Source organism: Dunckerocampus dactyliophorus, chromosome 1 (genome assembly GCF_027744805.1).
Source record: "Dunckerocampus dactyliophorus isolate RoL2022-P2 chromosome 1, RoL_Ddac_1.1, whole genome shotgun sequence".
In the NCBI taxonomy this organism is placed as follows: domain Eukaryota; kingdom Metazoa; phylum Chordata; class Actinopteri; order Syngnathiformes; family Syngnathidae; genus Dunckerocampus; species Dunckerocampus dactyliophorus.
In genome coordinates this window covers 10,536,526-10,551,982 of record NC_072819.1, presented here as the reverse complement: position 1 = coordinate 10,551,982, position 15,457 = coordinate 10,536,526, and the positions used below count along the sequence as shown (strand labels likewise).

Genomic DNA, 15,457 nt, shown 5'->3' with positions numbered 1-15,457 from the left:
ACACCCTCTGTTATTAAACCTTTTTGTATCTGATCTGCATTTGGGATCCGCCACCTCACCAGTGGCTCCACCCCCTGTGACAGAACAATCTGGCCACCATGGATCCCGCGGAGATGGATCACTTCCGCAGCGCCCTGGCTCATCAAGGCCAGCTGGTCGGCGGCCATGATGAAAAGCTGCGCGACCTCATGGACACCGTTTCTGCACTCACCCTGGCAGTAGGAACTATGGACCAACGTCTAGCAAGGGTATGTGCACACCTGCCGCAGGAGGACAGGACTGCCACAGCTGCAGTGATTAGTAATCACTGCAGAAACCGAAGCTTTCTGAAGCAGTGAATCAATATGAAGCAATGTGTCGAAATGGTTCAGTGTTATGAAGCATTTGCCACGAATCAGTGTGGTGAGTCACGACACTGCTTCACCACTGCTTTCTGTACCACTGAAGCAAATGTCTTGAAATGGTTCAGTGCTTCGAGGCATTTGACACAATTCAGTGTGGTGACATCTGCTGGACAAAAATATATTGAACTTTCATATAACCAAATCACAAGGTGTCGTCTGAGCAACTAAACCTGTGGGTGGTATGGTGGTTACATAGCTTGCCGAATGTGAAAGCAGTAGTGGGTTTGACTCCTGGCCTGAAATTTATTTTTTATTCTTCCCCCAGATGAATTAAAAAAAAAAAAAAAGCTGTTGTGTTACTTTTAAATGAAAAACGGAAATGCTTGTGCAATAGGGAACTCTTGATGGTAGGTGTATAGAATGCTAGTGACACTGGGATGGGGATTTGGGTGTTTCACACTTTTTATTTAAAAACAAAATCATCTCAGCAGCATTTGGTTTCAGCCGGTTCCTCATTTTGCTAATGACCTCTCCAGCTTTTGAGATTATTCTCTCACATGGCACAGCGGCGGCAGGCATATGCAAATAAGTCTTTGACAACTCTGCAAGATGGGGATAAATGGCTGCCCTAGAGTTCCAGATTTCAAAGGGTCCTCTGCTCTGGAGAGGTTGGGCTCTGACATGTAACGCTGTACTTCCACAGTTGCGTCAGCTGTCACATTATGGACACTCTGTGTTGCACCTGCAAGACATCAGGACAGAAAGGGATTAAATCAATTGTTCATGTTTCGGAGTTAAAGGTAACTCCAGACTAATGCAACCAACCAAGTCTGCAGTCCAGAAGGGCCCACAGACTATCAGGGTCAGCCTGTTGGGTTGAGGGTCCAGGGGCTTCCTCCATTGTGGACTGTAAAAAATGGAAACTGATACATTACTTTTTATAAAGCCATATACAAGCAGAGAAAATGTTAAAAGTTAAATTACCTGCGATGTTGTGGGTGTGGGTACTGAGCGCCGTGCCATCAGTCCTGCACATTCAGCTATGAGGCGAGACACGGCCTCTTGTGCTTTTGTCTGGTTACCAAATGCTAGCGTTTTGAACCTTGGGTCCAAAATAGTGGCCACTGCCAGGACCCGGATGTTTTCCACATTGCACCTTGCCACTAAAAACTGCAGCAGGCTCTGGCTAAGCTGTTTTGCACATGGGTGGAGTAACGATGTAGATTTCTCAGTAATTTTATGCTGAAGCATTCTGACTAATGGAATTACTTTAGACGCAGACACCTTCTTCTCCACTGAAAGCTCTGTAGTAGCCAGAGATAGGGGTCCCAGAACTTCTAGACATTCTGCCACTTCCTCATACTCGGCACAGTTCAGTGGTAGCACATCTGTGGTTAATGACGCCAGGGCTGCTCCGACTGGCTCACGCTGCTCAAGTAAACGTTGCAACATTTGAAAAGTAGAATTCCACCTTGTGTCAACTTCTTGAATTAGTTTATGTTGTGGTTTGTCAAGTTGTAACTGTACTTCAGTCAGTTTCTCTTTGGCCCTTGTGCTTGTTTTAAAGAATACCACAACCTTTCTGGATCTCAAACGGATCTCAGACTTCTGGTGTTGCCTCATGTGCCTTCTTTGCCACTAAATTTAAACTACGGGCAAAAAGAATGTTGCGAAGTTTAAGTAATTTCGCACACGCCACCATATTTGCAGCGTTGTCAGTGACAAGACAGTAGATTTTGTTAGTTAGGCCCCATTCAACAATTAGGCATTCTTTGGCAGTCTTTAGGTTTTCCGCTGTGTGTACTTGTGGGGAATTTTGTGACACCTAACAGGACAGACAACAGTTGGCATTTTTCATCGATGTAATGACATGTGACCCCAAGGAAGGCATCCATGTTGACAGATGTCTGCAGTCAAAGTGACTGCCACAGTTTTCTCCAGCTCTGCTCTTGCTTTGTCTTTGGCCTCTTATTTTTGGTCCACCATGCCTCGCAGTGCCTGTCTTGTGGGGAGAGCATATGTTGGGTCCAGTTTGTAAACAAATGCTCTAAATCCTTTATCCTCAACCACAGAAAATGACTGGCAGTCCTGCACAATCATGTCCACCAAGGCTTTATCCAGCTCAGCCTGTCGTCCTTTAAACAATGTGACCAATGTAGTTACTTACATATAACTTATAATATGTCATTTATATTTGATTTGTCTTATCTTTTGACTATACTATATATAAATACACGACAGTTGCCATAGGCTTACCTTGTCTACTTACTCCAGAAGCAGCTGGAGCAGCTGGATTGGGTGTTGTTTCGGGGTGTTTAGAGCGCAAGTGCCTTAAAATTGAGGATGTGTTATTAATGAATGCCAACTCTTGAGCACAGATCTGACATTTGACCCTTTTTGGTGCAATGAGGTCAAAGTGCTCCCACACATATGACCTGGCTCTGTTAGTCGGCCTTCCCTCCATTCTCCCTATTTCGCCTCACTCTCTACAACTACACAATCACTCACACACTTAATACTCTCACGCAAACAAACAGACAAACGAACAAATATACAAACTGGCAGACAGACACAAACACAAAAACTGACAGACACAAAAACTAACGTGTGTGTGTGTGTGTGTGCGTATTATATAAATCAGTGTATAGTGTGTCAATGAATGCCTATACTATGTGCAATTGCAAATTAATCTAATGTGTAATCTGATCTAACTTCACCTTACATCCTCGTTCTCAATATGACGTAATGCGCGCAAAAGCTCTCCTCCTCACAACCCACAACATTTTGAGGGATATTTCCCCTTTTATGAGCATTGTGAGTTTGACTGACTCAACCCCTCCCTACCTGAGTGACACGTCGATGGTCACGGCCGACACACGTGTGGCGTCACAACGCTTCGCTTCCGCGGCCAGGTGATTTTCCACTGAATGAAGCGAGACATCGGTACAACATATCGGGATACTTGTTGCCGCGAGCGCTCAACACTTGTCGGGCGTCTGCTTCGAGCGTGACGTCACTAGCTATTCCACCGGATCCAGCGAGACATCGGGACGATTGATTGTGATACTTCTGCCGCGAGCGCTCGACACTTGCCTCGAGCGTCTGCTTCGAGCGTAACATCACTAGTGATTATCTCTAACCCTGCCTCATTCGCAACACTGGTTCCTAATTCAGGACGGGAACCTAATATTCCTCACCCTCCTTGTTTTTCGGGTGAGTTGCAGTCTTGTGAACAATTTTTGCATCAATGCTCGCTGGTGTTCAACCAACAGCCTACTACTTATGGCTCGGACCAAGCACGAATAGCGTTTATTATGAGTTTGCTTACCGGCAGAGCAGCTACCTGGGCTATGGCTATTGGCAGGTCAATACCAGCTATGCGCACTTCTATGCAAACATTTTTGGCAGAAATGAGAAGAGTTTTTCACCACCCGGTTGACGGTAGAGAGGCCGGGGGTCGGCTATTAGAACTTAGGCAGAGGGGACGCACGGTGGCGGATTTCGCTATTGACTTCCGTGTCTTGGCTGTCGAGAGTGGCTACACCGATACTGCCGTCCTTCGGGACATTTCTCGTAAGGCACTTAATCCTCGCATAAAGGACGAATTAGTGTCTAAAGACGATTCTGTGTCACTTGATGAACTTATAGATTTAGCCGTAAGATTGGATAATCGTATCAAGGAATGAGCAAAGGAACACGCGGAGGAAAGAAGGATCGATACTCGTCCGTCTACACCGCAACCTGTATCAACCCCGGAGAGGGGACCCGCCTTGTGCTTGCATATGGAGACCGACTCGGCACCAACAGACACCCTGATGCAGCTGGGAGCTCGCCGTCTCACTCAAGCGGAAAGGACCCGAAGCCGCAAGATGGATTTATGTCTGTACTGCGGTGATCCGGATCACCGGCTCCAACGATGTTCTGCCAGACCCGGACGACGACAGGGATCGACCTCGGGATCGGCCGAGAGCCTTACATTGGTATCAGGGATCGATCAACCCAAGTTCGGGGATCGCGCTGCGCTCAGTAACTGAGTATAAGACCAATGCTACTCCTCTTCAGACTGATGCACCCCCACACAGACTACAGGTCCATGGAACTATCATGGGAAGGGGGAATAATATTCAAGTTACAGTACTCATTGACTCTGGTTCTGATTGTTTTTTGGACCCTATTTTTGCTAAAGCGTGTAATCTCAAGGTAGTAGAGCTCGCCTCCCATAAGGAGGTTCTATCCTTGGATGGGCGTCTCTTGGCGGCTGTGTCTCACCAGACCGAACCTCTGTCACTCTGGTTGTCGGGTAATCGTTTTGAGAGTATCCGCTTCTATTTAATCCCGTCTCGTTCCGCCCCGGTTGTTCTAGGTATCACTATTGTATTTGTACTTTATTTATCCCACAGCGGGGAAATTCACTTGTTACAGCAGCAAGCAAGATACGCAAGTAAAGAGTACAGTGTAAAGAATGCATATAGACTACAGTATGATGGTTCAGGTGGTGCACTTGGCTAAAATTGCACAACCCTTCTATTGATTGGAACAAGATGCGTATAATTAACTGGAGTCCTTTATGTCATGCTAATTGTTTGCGCTCTGCTGTCACGGACACTCCTATTATTCCCGTTATTGAGGAGAGGATTGAACTATCTGGGGGACCTGAGATCTATCATGACCTTAATCAGGTTTTTAGTAAGGACCGCGCCCAAACTCTGCCCCCGCACCGTCCGTACGACTGTGCTATTGAACTTTTACCGGATGCTACCTTACCCAATGCCAAATTATATAACGTTTCGGCCCCTGAACAACAAGCCCTCAAGGATTATATTTCCTCCTCTCTCGCTACGGGATTTATCCGCCCGTCCTCTTCTCCTTTAGGGGCGGGATTTTTCTTTGTCACCAAAAAGGATAAGTCACTTAGGCCTTGTATCGACTATAGGGGGCTTAACAGTATCACTCTCCGTAACGGTATTCTCTTCCGCTGATGGACTCCGCCTTCTCTGCTTTGCATTCGGCGCAGGTATTCTCTAAATTGGATCTACGGAACGCATATCACCTAGTGCACATAAAGAGGGGAGACGAGTGGAAGACAGCTTTCAATACACTAATGGGGCATTTTGAATATTTAGTCATTCCATTCGGACTTACGAATGCCCCGGCGGTTTTTCAAAACCTTATTAACGATGTGTTAAGAGACATGATCAATCGTATTTGCTTTGTCTATCTTGACAACATTCTCATTTTCTCTAGGAACATACCCGTCACGTCCGGCTTGTCCTCCAGCGACCTCCGTGTCCTTCCTGGGGTATATTGTGGAGAACGGTCAGATACGTGCCGATCCCGCTAAGATCCAGGCGGTGGTCGAATGGCCGACTCCTACAACAAGGAAGCATTTGCAGAGGTTTTTGGGATTTGCACATTTTTACCGACGATTTATTTGTAACTTTAGCAGCAAAGTCGAACCTCTGACCATGCTTACATCTTCCAAAATACCTTTTGTATGGAACCCCAAGACGGGAGTGGGAGCCGTCCTGTCGAAGCGGTCCCCAGTCGACCAAAAGCTCCACCCGTGTGCATTCTTCTCGCGTCGCCTCACAAAAGCAGAGGGTAATTATGATGTGGGCAATAGAGAGCTGCGGGAGTGGCGTCATTGGTTGGAGGGCGCAGCCCTTCCATTCATGGTCATCACCAATCACAAGAACCTTGCATATATCAGAACTGCTCAAAGACTCAATGCCCGTCAAGCCCGGTGGTCCCTTTTTCTTACCAGGTTCAACTTTTCCATGTCTACAGACCCGGATCACGCAATATTAAGCCCGACGCGCTGTCCAGGACTTTTGGTACTACGGAGGAGGAGGCTGCACCAGAGACTATAATACCTGTGGCTCGGGTGTTGGGGGCAGTTTAGTGGGAGGTGGAGAAAAGGGTTTCGGAGGCCAACAGCAGCACGGAACCGCCTCATGGCTGTTCACCGGGAAGACTATTCGTCCCCCAGGATCTAAGGTCGGACGTCATACAGTGGGGGCACTTGTCCAAGATGGCATGTCATCCTGGGGTCAGTTGCACACAAGCCGCGGTGGTGCGCGGCCGGCTCTGTTTGTGCCAGAAGCAAGACTCCTCACCGTGCTCCTGCTGGACTTCTTCAGCCATTGCCCATCCATCCCGCCCTTCGTCCCACATCGGCCTGGATTTTGTTACTGGACTACCTGCCTCCCGAGGAAAGACTGTTGTTTTGAGCATAGTGGACCGTTTCTCTAAGATGGTCCACTTCATCACCCTGCCAAGTCTGCCTTCATCTCTGGAAACGGCACACCTATTGGTGAGACACGTGTTCCATATTCATGGCATACCACTTGACATTGTCTCCGACAGGGGTCCTCAATTCACGTCCCGAGTGTGGAAGGCTTTTTGCAAGACTTTGGAAGCATCTGTCAGCCTATCCTTGGGTCATCACCCTCAGACTAACGGCCAGACAGAGCGGGCCAACCAGGACCTTGGAGCGGCGTTACACTGTTTGTCACCAGCACCCGGCATCATGGTCCTCCCACCTCCCCTGGGTGGAATATGCCCACAACACCCTTATAAGCTCGGCCACAGGTATGTCACCGTTCAAAGTTGCATACGGTTACCAGCCTCCCCTATTCCCTTCACAGGAGTCGAAGGTTGCAGTTCCGTCCGTTCAAGCCCACCTACGCCGCGCCCGAAGAGTCTGGCGGGAGACTATAGCGGCACTCAAACGGACAGCTGCACACAACCAACGCCTGGCAGATCGCCATAGGGTTCCGGCACCGGACTACCAGGTGGGCCAGGAGGTTTGGCTGTCGGCCAAGGATTTGACATTAGCAGGAACCAGCAGGAAGCTAGCTCCAAAGTTTGTGGGACCGTTTCCTGTTGATGCCATCATCAGCCCCTCCTCCGTCAAGCTCAAGCTTCCATCATCACTCAAGATACATCCCGTGTTTCACGTCTCCTGCATCAAACCAGTTTCCTCCAGCCAGCTGTGCCCGGCGACCGAGGCGCCGCCTCTGCCGCGTATGATCGATGGCCAGCCAGCTTACACTGTGAAGGCTCTTTTGGACTCCCGTAAGAGGGGTAGAGGGTTCCAATACTTGGTCGACTGGGAGGGATACGGTCCAGAGGAACGTTCCTGGGTCTCCCGCTCCTGTATCCTCGACCCCTCACTCATTAGCGACCTCCACAGTCTCCACCCTAGCAAACCAGGTAGGCCGTCATGAGACGCCTTATAAGTGGGGGGAATACTGTTACGATGGTGTGTCGCTCTGCTGCCGCCTGCTGTGTATTTGCTCTCTGTGCAGCTTCAGCCGGTGTGGGTGGAGTCCCTAGCACACACATGCAGGCAATCTCATCAGGCACCCTTCATATACCCAGCGGCAACTAGGAGCCAGTGCCAGATTGTACTCCTTGCTACCTCCTGTTACCTGTTCCGCTTGGTCCGGCTCCTTACCTGCTTCCTGGCTCACCTTCGTTGCCGCTTACTATTGTGCTTTGGACTTGTATACTCACCGTTGTTCCGGCTCAGGTTTGCCTGTCGTACTTCTCAGGTGTATTTATAGTTACTTCCTGTCAGCCTTTTGCTGACAGCGTTTTGTGTTCTTGCTTTTGGTTTGTGACTTTTCTTGTGTTGTACTTTTTCCCCCGCTACGGGACACCCTTTGTTATTAAACCTTTTTGTATCTGATTTTGGACTGTCGTCTCTGCATTTGGGATCCGCCACCTCACCAGTGGCTCCTCCCCATGTGACAGAAACAAAACCATATGCTTTGGGTAATACGTTGTTTGCAATCTCAAACATACTGGTATGCATGTTCAGTAATATTAGTTTCCAGAACATATCATATGAATGAGTCCTTTTGCGTCAGTCATTCAGCAGCAAAAAAAAAAATTGTTGTTTATCCAAATGAAGGGTCATGCCGGGTCAATTGTATGCAAACTGGCTTGCTAACTGCACTGTATACAATGCCTGGTAAGCATCATGGAAACACTGAGATTCTCTCATTCCTTCAAGTAACGCAACCTTCGTCCCTTAAAAAAATACATACAGTATATCATGATATAACAAAAGTACGTAAATTTCCTATTAGCTAGGTTCCAAACAACACAACATGAGATGTAGATTTCCTGTGCGAGCACACGCAAATAACTGTTAGTGGACAGTAGACTTGATGGAGGTTGTGGGAAGAATTGAAATTTACGGGACGCATCCTCAGTAGTGTTCCTCTGGGTCATAGGGTGTTTCAGCCAATTACACTATACACCCTCACCAGAGGCGGCCAGCTGTAGGGTGATCAGTCCTCAGCTTGCGTCCCAAGTCCAATTAGCCATGAGAATCACCTTGGACATCTCATGAGACTATGCATGGCAGGGGCGTCCTGTTCCCTGAGTCAAGCCTAAGCCGACCGCATACCTCCTGTCAAACTACTTGGCCCAACTGGGGTCGTTCCTCTTCAGCCAGGGCCACTGGCTGCTTCTTTCTGCGGACTCCGATGCAGCTTTGACGGCTGCGCGCTGGTTCTTGCCCTTAACTCCCAAGTCCCTCAGCAGTTTTGAGGTGGATGTTCCCACAAACCCTCTGCACCCAACCTCCACTGGGCGGACTTCCGTGTTCCAGCCACGATGCCTTGCGTCGGCAGCTAAGTCGGCATACCGCAGATGCTTCCGCTCAAAAGCCTCCTCCATAGAATCCTCCCAGGGTACAATAAGTTTGATTATTTACACCTCCTTTATGGAGGGGGACCAGAGCACCAGGTCAGGCCTCAAGGTGATGGTGGCAATCTCTGAGGGGAACACCAGCTGTTTGCCAATGTCTACTAGCATCTTGCAGTCACGTGCAATGGAGAGCTGGCTTCTCTCTGATGGAGTTGAGTTGCTTCTGATAGCTGTAGCCCCTTCATGGACGAAGGCCGTTGGCCATGGTGTTGTTGGAGTGTTAGACGTTGGCAGTGCTAGGGTGTTGGTGCTGGCTCGTTTTTCTTCCAGTGTAGCAGCAAGGCTCTTTAGGACTTGGTTATGGCGCCAAGTGTATCGTACTTCAGCAAGGCTGGTTTTAGACCCCGTGAGTATATGCCGGAGGGAGGCTAGCGTGGAGCACAGGACGCACCCGGGCTCTTCCCCAAACCACTGGTGGCGATTAGTTGGTGTTGGGAAGACGTCATATGTGGCCCTGATGGCAAAGCTCAGGCCCCTTGCTTCCATGGCCCACACATCCTTCTAGCTCAACCTCCTACTTTCAACAGGGCCCAGCTGATGTTCTCCTCAAGTTTTCTGAGTAACCTCCTGGTGCATGGGACGGTGGTAGTCAGGGTGGTGATGTCATCCATGTAGGCTCTGAGGGGAGGGAGGCGCCGGCCAGAGTCGGGTCTTTGTCCTCCGACAACCCACTTTGAGGCTTGGATGATGACCTCCATCGCCAAGGTGAAAGCCAAGGGAGAGACTGTGCATCTAGCCATGATGCCTACTTCAAGGCACTGCCAAGAGGTGGTAAATTCTGGCGTAGTGAAGCAAAATTGCAAGTCCTGAAAGTAGGCTTTGATTAGGGTTGCGATGGTGTCTGGGATGTTAAAGAACTCTAAGGAATTCCCGAGGAGTTCATGGGGCACAGAGCCAAAGGCATTTGCAAGATCCAGGAAGATCCCTTTTCTCCAACTTTGCCATTTGGATCTGGTGCCAGATCATGCTGGCATGTTCTAGGCACCCAGAGAAGCCTGATATTCCTGCCTTTTGCATAGATGTATCCACGTACCCATTTCTGTGCAGGTACTGGACCATCCGTTGTGCAATGACTCCGAAGAATATCTTGCCCTCCACATTAAGCAAGGCTATTATAGAGCTATATAAACGTATCAATTCTGGACATACATTTAATCAGAGGAATTTTACACGATCGAAAATATCTGAGAGATCGACAGTGCAAAACCCTTAAATTATCAAACATAAATCGACATTTCAATCATACTTACAGGTGAAAGGTTTGTCCACAGCCTTTGAACTGGCAATTTGTGCAGTTAATAGCTGCACTACAGGCAGCTTAAGACAAAATTTGTGTCCAATCCGAATTAAAAGAAGTTCACCCCGAATGCAAAAGCTTGTCGAAGTGTTTTTTGCGAGTGGCAATATGGCGGCTGTGTGGCTTCACAAGTCATCGCCAATGAGCTATCCAGATATATAATACAGATCAGTGGGGCAGACGCACTGCCGTGTAGCGGCACTTCAAACTCATTAAACTCCTGAAGAGTTACGAAGTGAGTGATAAGAATACCCAATTGATGTTTTTCTTGAAATTCCTCTTTATTTATACACACATGTGCATTATAAAGAGGTTTTTGTGATGTTCGGAGTGTCCCTGAATGCATCTCTCATTCTTGTAATGAGAATGAGAAAGATTGAACAAACTAGAGACGTGTGTGAGTCGGCGATACATACTGTATATGGTGTTGGAATTGTACTGCTGTGTGTGTTCATGTCAGAGTGAAGTTATAAAACAGTGTCTAGCTCTGTGCGACTGTGTGAGGACGCTCTACTGTTCTTCCGTCTGCCGTCATAACAGAGAGGTGTGCTTGCTATGGTGCGCATGCGTTAATTACACAAAACCATTTAACGGAATTAATTAAATAACTTAGTTACGACCATTAACAGGCTAACACGTTATTTTTGACAGCCCTAATTTTTTTATTTGAGAATTTTATTTATTGGAGAAATACCTGCCAGTACAGTAGTACCTCGCATAACGTAAACCTCCTTTTTATGTAAATTCCACTGAACGTAAAGAATTTATGTAAAGTTTTTGCATTGTATTACGTAAGAAATTCCATATAACGTAAAGCGTCAAGTTGGTGCAAGTTCAGAAATTCTATTTGAATCGCTCACGCGACAGAGAGAGGTAAACATTTTCCATGACTAACAGAGTACACTTGGTGACGCCTTCCAACGATTCACGCTCTCATTGGCTGATTATCGGGGCACCGCCTACGCCAGGGGTCACCAACGTGGTGCCCACGGGCACCAGGTAGCCCCCCACGACCACATGAGGTGCCCGCAAGCCTGCTTTTCATTCAGGTTTTCAGTTAATAATGAAAGAACAGTAGAAAGAAATGCATTCTGAAATACAAAATGTGAGTTGTGGACACCAGCATTTTGTTAATGTTCTGGTAAAACAAGCATATTCGCTTTGTTTGGGTTTAAAATAAGCTCTGAAAACAAATGTTACAAAAATGAGTAGCTCTTGGCCATTTTCATTTTGTAAAAGTAGCTCTCACAAGAAAAAACGTTGGTGACCCCTGGCCTATGCTCGCATCACATTGGCTGATTTATGCAGCGCATACGGGAGTTTGTGTGAGAGACAGGCTTCTCCCTTCCTCATCGTAGTCGCCCTTAAACTAGTTGATTGTTTTTGTTTTTCAGTTTTATTCATTTACAGTAATCTTATTTATTACCTTATTTTATATTGGAATGTTACTCTACTATGTTTATGCTAACGTTTTCTTATATTTTCCCACCATATTTGGTGGACTTTGAATATTTTGAAGGGCCAAAGGGGTGAGTTTGGGAAGATCTTGGAACGGATTAAGCTATTTACATGAATTTTACACTCTGTATAACGTAAAAACCCTATAACGTAAACGTTCTCGGAACAGATTATTTACGTTGTAGGGGCGTTTACTGTATATTGAAATTGCATTATTCATGCTCCATTTAAAAAATCATTTACCAAAAAAGCTTAGCTCTGTTTTTCATGATGTTCCTTTACTGCACTAAGTTCACACAGAACCGTGACCTTAATGCCGACGTACCTACCGAGCTGTAAGGATGTCTTACCCTTGCACCCCAAGCAGTTCCGTTTATTTAACAAGGAGAGCCGGTCAGTTCAGTACCTCAAACCGGATGGTCAACTTTTTTATGTTACAACTATGCACTATGCTCAGGTGTGTGATAAAGCATCAAGTAACATGTTACAATTTTAGGAATTCTCGAATGCCGTATGGGCACTACAGTTGAAAAATGTTTTTTGTTTAATTGCCCAAAGCCTGCTGAAAAAAACGCTTAGGCCCTTGCGAGCCTAGGAACCCAATGATTTACCCAATAACCCAAAAGTTATTGTTTAATCCAAAAGTCTTCTTCAGTTCTAAATGCTTTGTTGCAGAGTTGCCATTCGGAGGTGGAATGATTCATTTGCTACATCGATATATATTCCTACGAGAAATGTACCTTTATTGGATTTTCACAAATAGAATAAATCAAAAACTGTGTTTTTATGAACCCCCAAGGTCTGTAGATTACTCCAGTACAGGTTTGACAAGTCTGAGCCTTGTGGTTTTTAAAGTGGACCAGGTCTAATATGGAGTGGGTGCTAAAGAAGTGTCTAAACTTGTATGTCACTTGTTTGTGAAATACAAGTTTCACAAACACAATAGTGAACGTCAGGTAAAGGCAATGCCTCACCTAAAATGTTTTCACATTAGAAGTGTTACAAAAATAGACAATCAGGACACACACCATTGCGCAATACGTCCGTTCCACCTTAAATTTCCCCTTAACTGCGACTCGGAAGCTAGTGAGTCGGAAGGCAACTTCAGCATCATCAATTACATCGATCTGGGTTCTCAAGTTTCCATTCAGGACGACATATACAGTATATCGATCTAACATCGTTTAAAAGGTAATCAATCGATTACATCGATACTAGGAAATGAAGCATTGGATTTAAGCACGGCAGGCTTTATATGGATGTGCTTTTTTTTTTACGTTAAACGTTACAGTCTGCCTGTCGGTGCCGTCATTGTCTTCCGGGTATGAGGTAGTCATAGGAGTTGTAGTTGACCTGTGAAATACAGTTGATTCGCTTCTTCTTCTTTTGGTCAGTTCATTCACTTTATTCAGTATTCATACTTAACTCATTTGTCCTTATTTGAAACTCCTTTTAAGTGACATTTATGGAGACAATGTGCAATATCCACAGCCTTGTCTGAGTCGTTCAGGTGTTTATTGGGAAGCTTCAGACGCGACTGTACATGATGTTTCTTCCTGTGCAGGGAGCACTGCAGGGTCTTAATCCAAAGCCAAACTTGCATGTTTACCTAAAACATAACCACCCGACCCTCTTATCCCATCAAAAACTGCACCTTGGGATGCACAGCCTTCGTCCCGACAGTCAACACTCACAGAAGCCTTTGGTTGACAAAGTAAATACGAACGGAACGACGCAAAATGGTGTGCGCAGACACGCAGAAAGAAATGCTGCTCTTGATACAATTGAAAAGCCAGCATTTTGAGAAATGCTGCAGATGTCTGACACAGTACAAATTGCCTGTGAGAAAATACATGTCAAACGCCAATTCCAGAACAGAAAATCCAAAATAAATTCAAACATGTGGACCCAATTCTTGTTTTACAATCATTCCACCCAAAATGAATATGCCCACCATGCTTATGATGAGTTTGTAAACTTCTGACATCTGTCTGCGGTTAAATATGTGCAATGAGTAGGGTTTGTAAGTTCCATACAAACTGGATGGTCAACTTTTTGAGGGGCGGCAAAGACCTCTCAAGTATAGCATCAGGTAATGTTGTACAATTTTAGGAATTTCAGAACTGACGTATGTCCACTATAATTAAAACCTGTATTTTCAGTTTCATTGCTGCAAACCTGTTTTTAAAAAAAAAAACAACAAAAAAAAACCATACCGCAGACATACATAAATGGTTGACCGCTTTTGTCGACCTAAAATTTGAGAGCCAAGGAGTAATTTCTATGAAAAATCGGTCAGTTTATGTCATATATACATGTGTTGTAGTATTATTAAAAGAGGACAGATGCTACCTATGCAACTTTTCATACTTATGTACATGTTTAAAATGTTGAACTCTTGTTTTACATGATGTGAAAGTGCCACATCTTGAGGTTGGTGTGTTTTTAAGTCATTTCTGGTTTTATTTCTATACCACTCATGAACGGTCGGATGCAAGAACTTCACAAGATTTCCACGGGATGTTTTTAATTTCTTACGTCACTACTCCAACAAGTCCACAAAAAGCAGTGGTTCTCAATTATTTTATGTCATGCCGGGCAGAAATGTCCCCCCCCCCATTTTGAAGTATTTTTGAGAAACTGATATCAATTTTTTTTTCTGTACTGTACAGACCGAACTCGAAACTAAAATCAGGAAAGTGCAACAAAATGGAGAGCTGTGAAGCATACAAACGTATACTAGTGTCAAATTGCATGTTGAGTATGATAGATTTGTACATGTTGGCAGGTCTGCAGTACATGCCCCCCTCTGCCAGTTCACCGCGCTGGACCTTGCTGTTCTCGTATTAACGAGAAACACGTTAAAAACAAAAACTCATTTACCATGGCAGTTCTACGCTTCCGTACTGTTCCGACGGCCCATCTACTGTTTTCATGACGAAACTGGGATTGTACGCCGTCCCCTATTTGCGTGTCTAGGCGTGCTATACGTCAATGAAAAGCGTAGTTTGTTGAGATTTGAGTGATGTACACCATTCAATGATACACTTATAACTGCAGGTTCCGTAAACACAAATGTTTAGTAATGTTTGACATGAATTCAACTCACCTTTGAAGCATCACAGTATTCGAAATGCACTTTAAGTTCGACATTACGGTCCTGGTACGTTGGCAATTGTCCGATAATTCATTCAGTTTAGTCCACATCCATGAAGACACGTTGAGCGCTGCTGCACACTGTCAGTATTTTCGACAGATACGCGTATATTCCACAGATTACGGATGGTAGCTGCAGTTAGCATATTTTATTTAGCCCCATAGCTCCCGCGTCAACTCTGAACTTTGAAGTTTTGATTGGCACCCCACTCGACCCAATAGACAACTGTTCGCTGAGGCACAATAGCCAATTAACTGAATTTAAATTGAAATTACCAACCCCTCTTCAAATGTTCGTAGCAACCTTAGTAACGACTGACACATTAAATATGAGATTGCTGGTTGATAGGTGGACTTTTGTCACAAAAGCGAGGAAATCCTGTGTAATGGAAAATAGTGATGTGGTAGTGATGTGCGACACCACCGATTTTTTTTTTCTTATCCGATACTGAGTAAAATTCAGGCTGGTATCAGCGATATC

The 15,457-nt window shown here is 45.6% G+C and overlaps 1 protein-coding gene across 6 annotated transcripts; it reads right to left on the bottom strand.

Moving 5' to 3' along the window:
- Positions 1-840: 840 nt before the first annotated feature.
- LOC129192650 (zinc finger BED domain-containing protein 4-like) lies at positions 841-15,206 on the bottom strand. Of its 6 annotated transcripts, XM_054796899.1 has the most exons (6): positions 5,832-15,206; positions 5,597-5,714; positions 2,601-2,674; positions 1,329-2,479; positions 1,170-1,251; positions 841-1,086 (listed from the first exon to the last, which is right to left on the bottom strand). In XM_054796899.1, exons 4-6 carry the CDS (start codon positions 1,965-1,967, stop codon positions 890-892), a joined length of 918 nt encoding a protein of 305 aa, XP_054652874.1. In that variant the 5' UTR covers positions 1,968-2,479; positions 2,601-2,674; positions 5,597-5,714; positions 5,832-15,206; the 3' UTR covers positions 841-889. The 6 variants fall into 6 exon arrangements, with proteins under 6 accessions (XP_054652874.1, XP_054652855.1, XP_054652893.1 ...); XM_054796880.1 differs by having other exon boundaries at positions 1,329-4,443; XM_054796918.1 differs by lacking the exon at positions 2,601-2,674 and having other exon boundaries at positions 1,329-2,346.
- Between the last annotated feature and the right edge of the window lie 251 nt (positions 15,207-15,457).

Coding starts and splice junctions, on each gene's coding strand:
- LOC129192650 (XM_054796880.1), bottom strand. CDS start 1,967: ATGAGGCAACACCAGAAGTCTGAGATCCGTTTGAGATCCAGAAAGGTT. Junction 1,252..1,328: donor CCACACCCACAACATCGCAG/GTAATTTAACTT, acceptor CATTTTTTACAG/TCCACAATGGAGGAAGCCCC. Junction 1,087..1,169: donor CCTTCTGGACTGCAGACTTG/GTTGGTTGCATT, acceptor GATGTCTTGCAG/GTGCAACACAGAGTGTCCAT.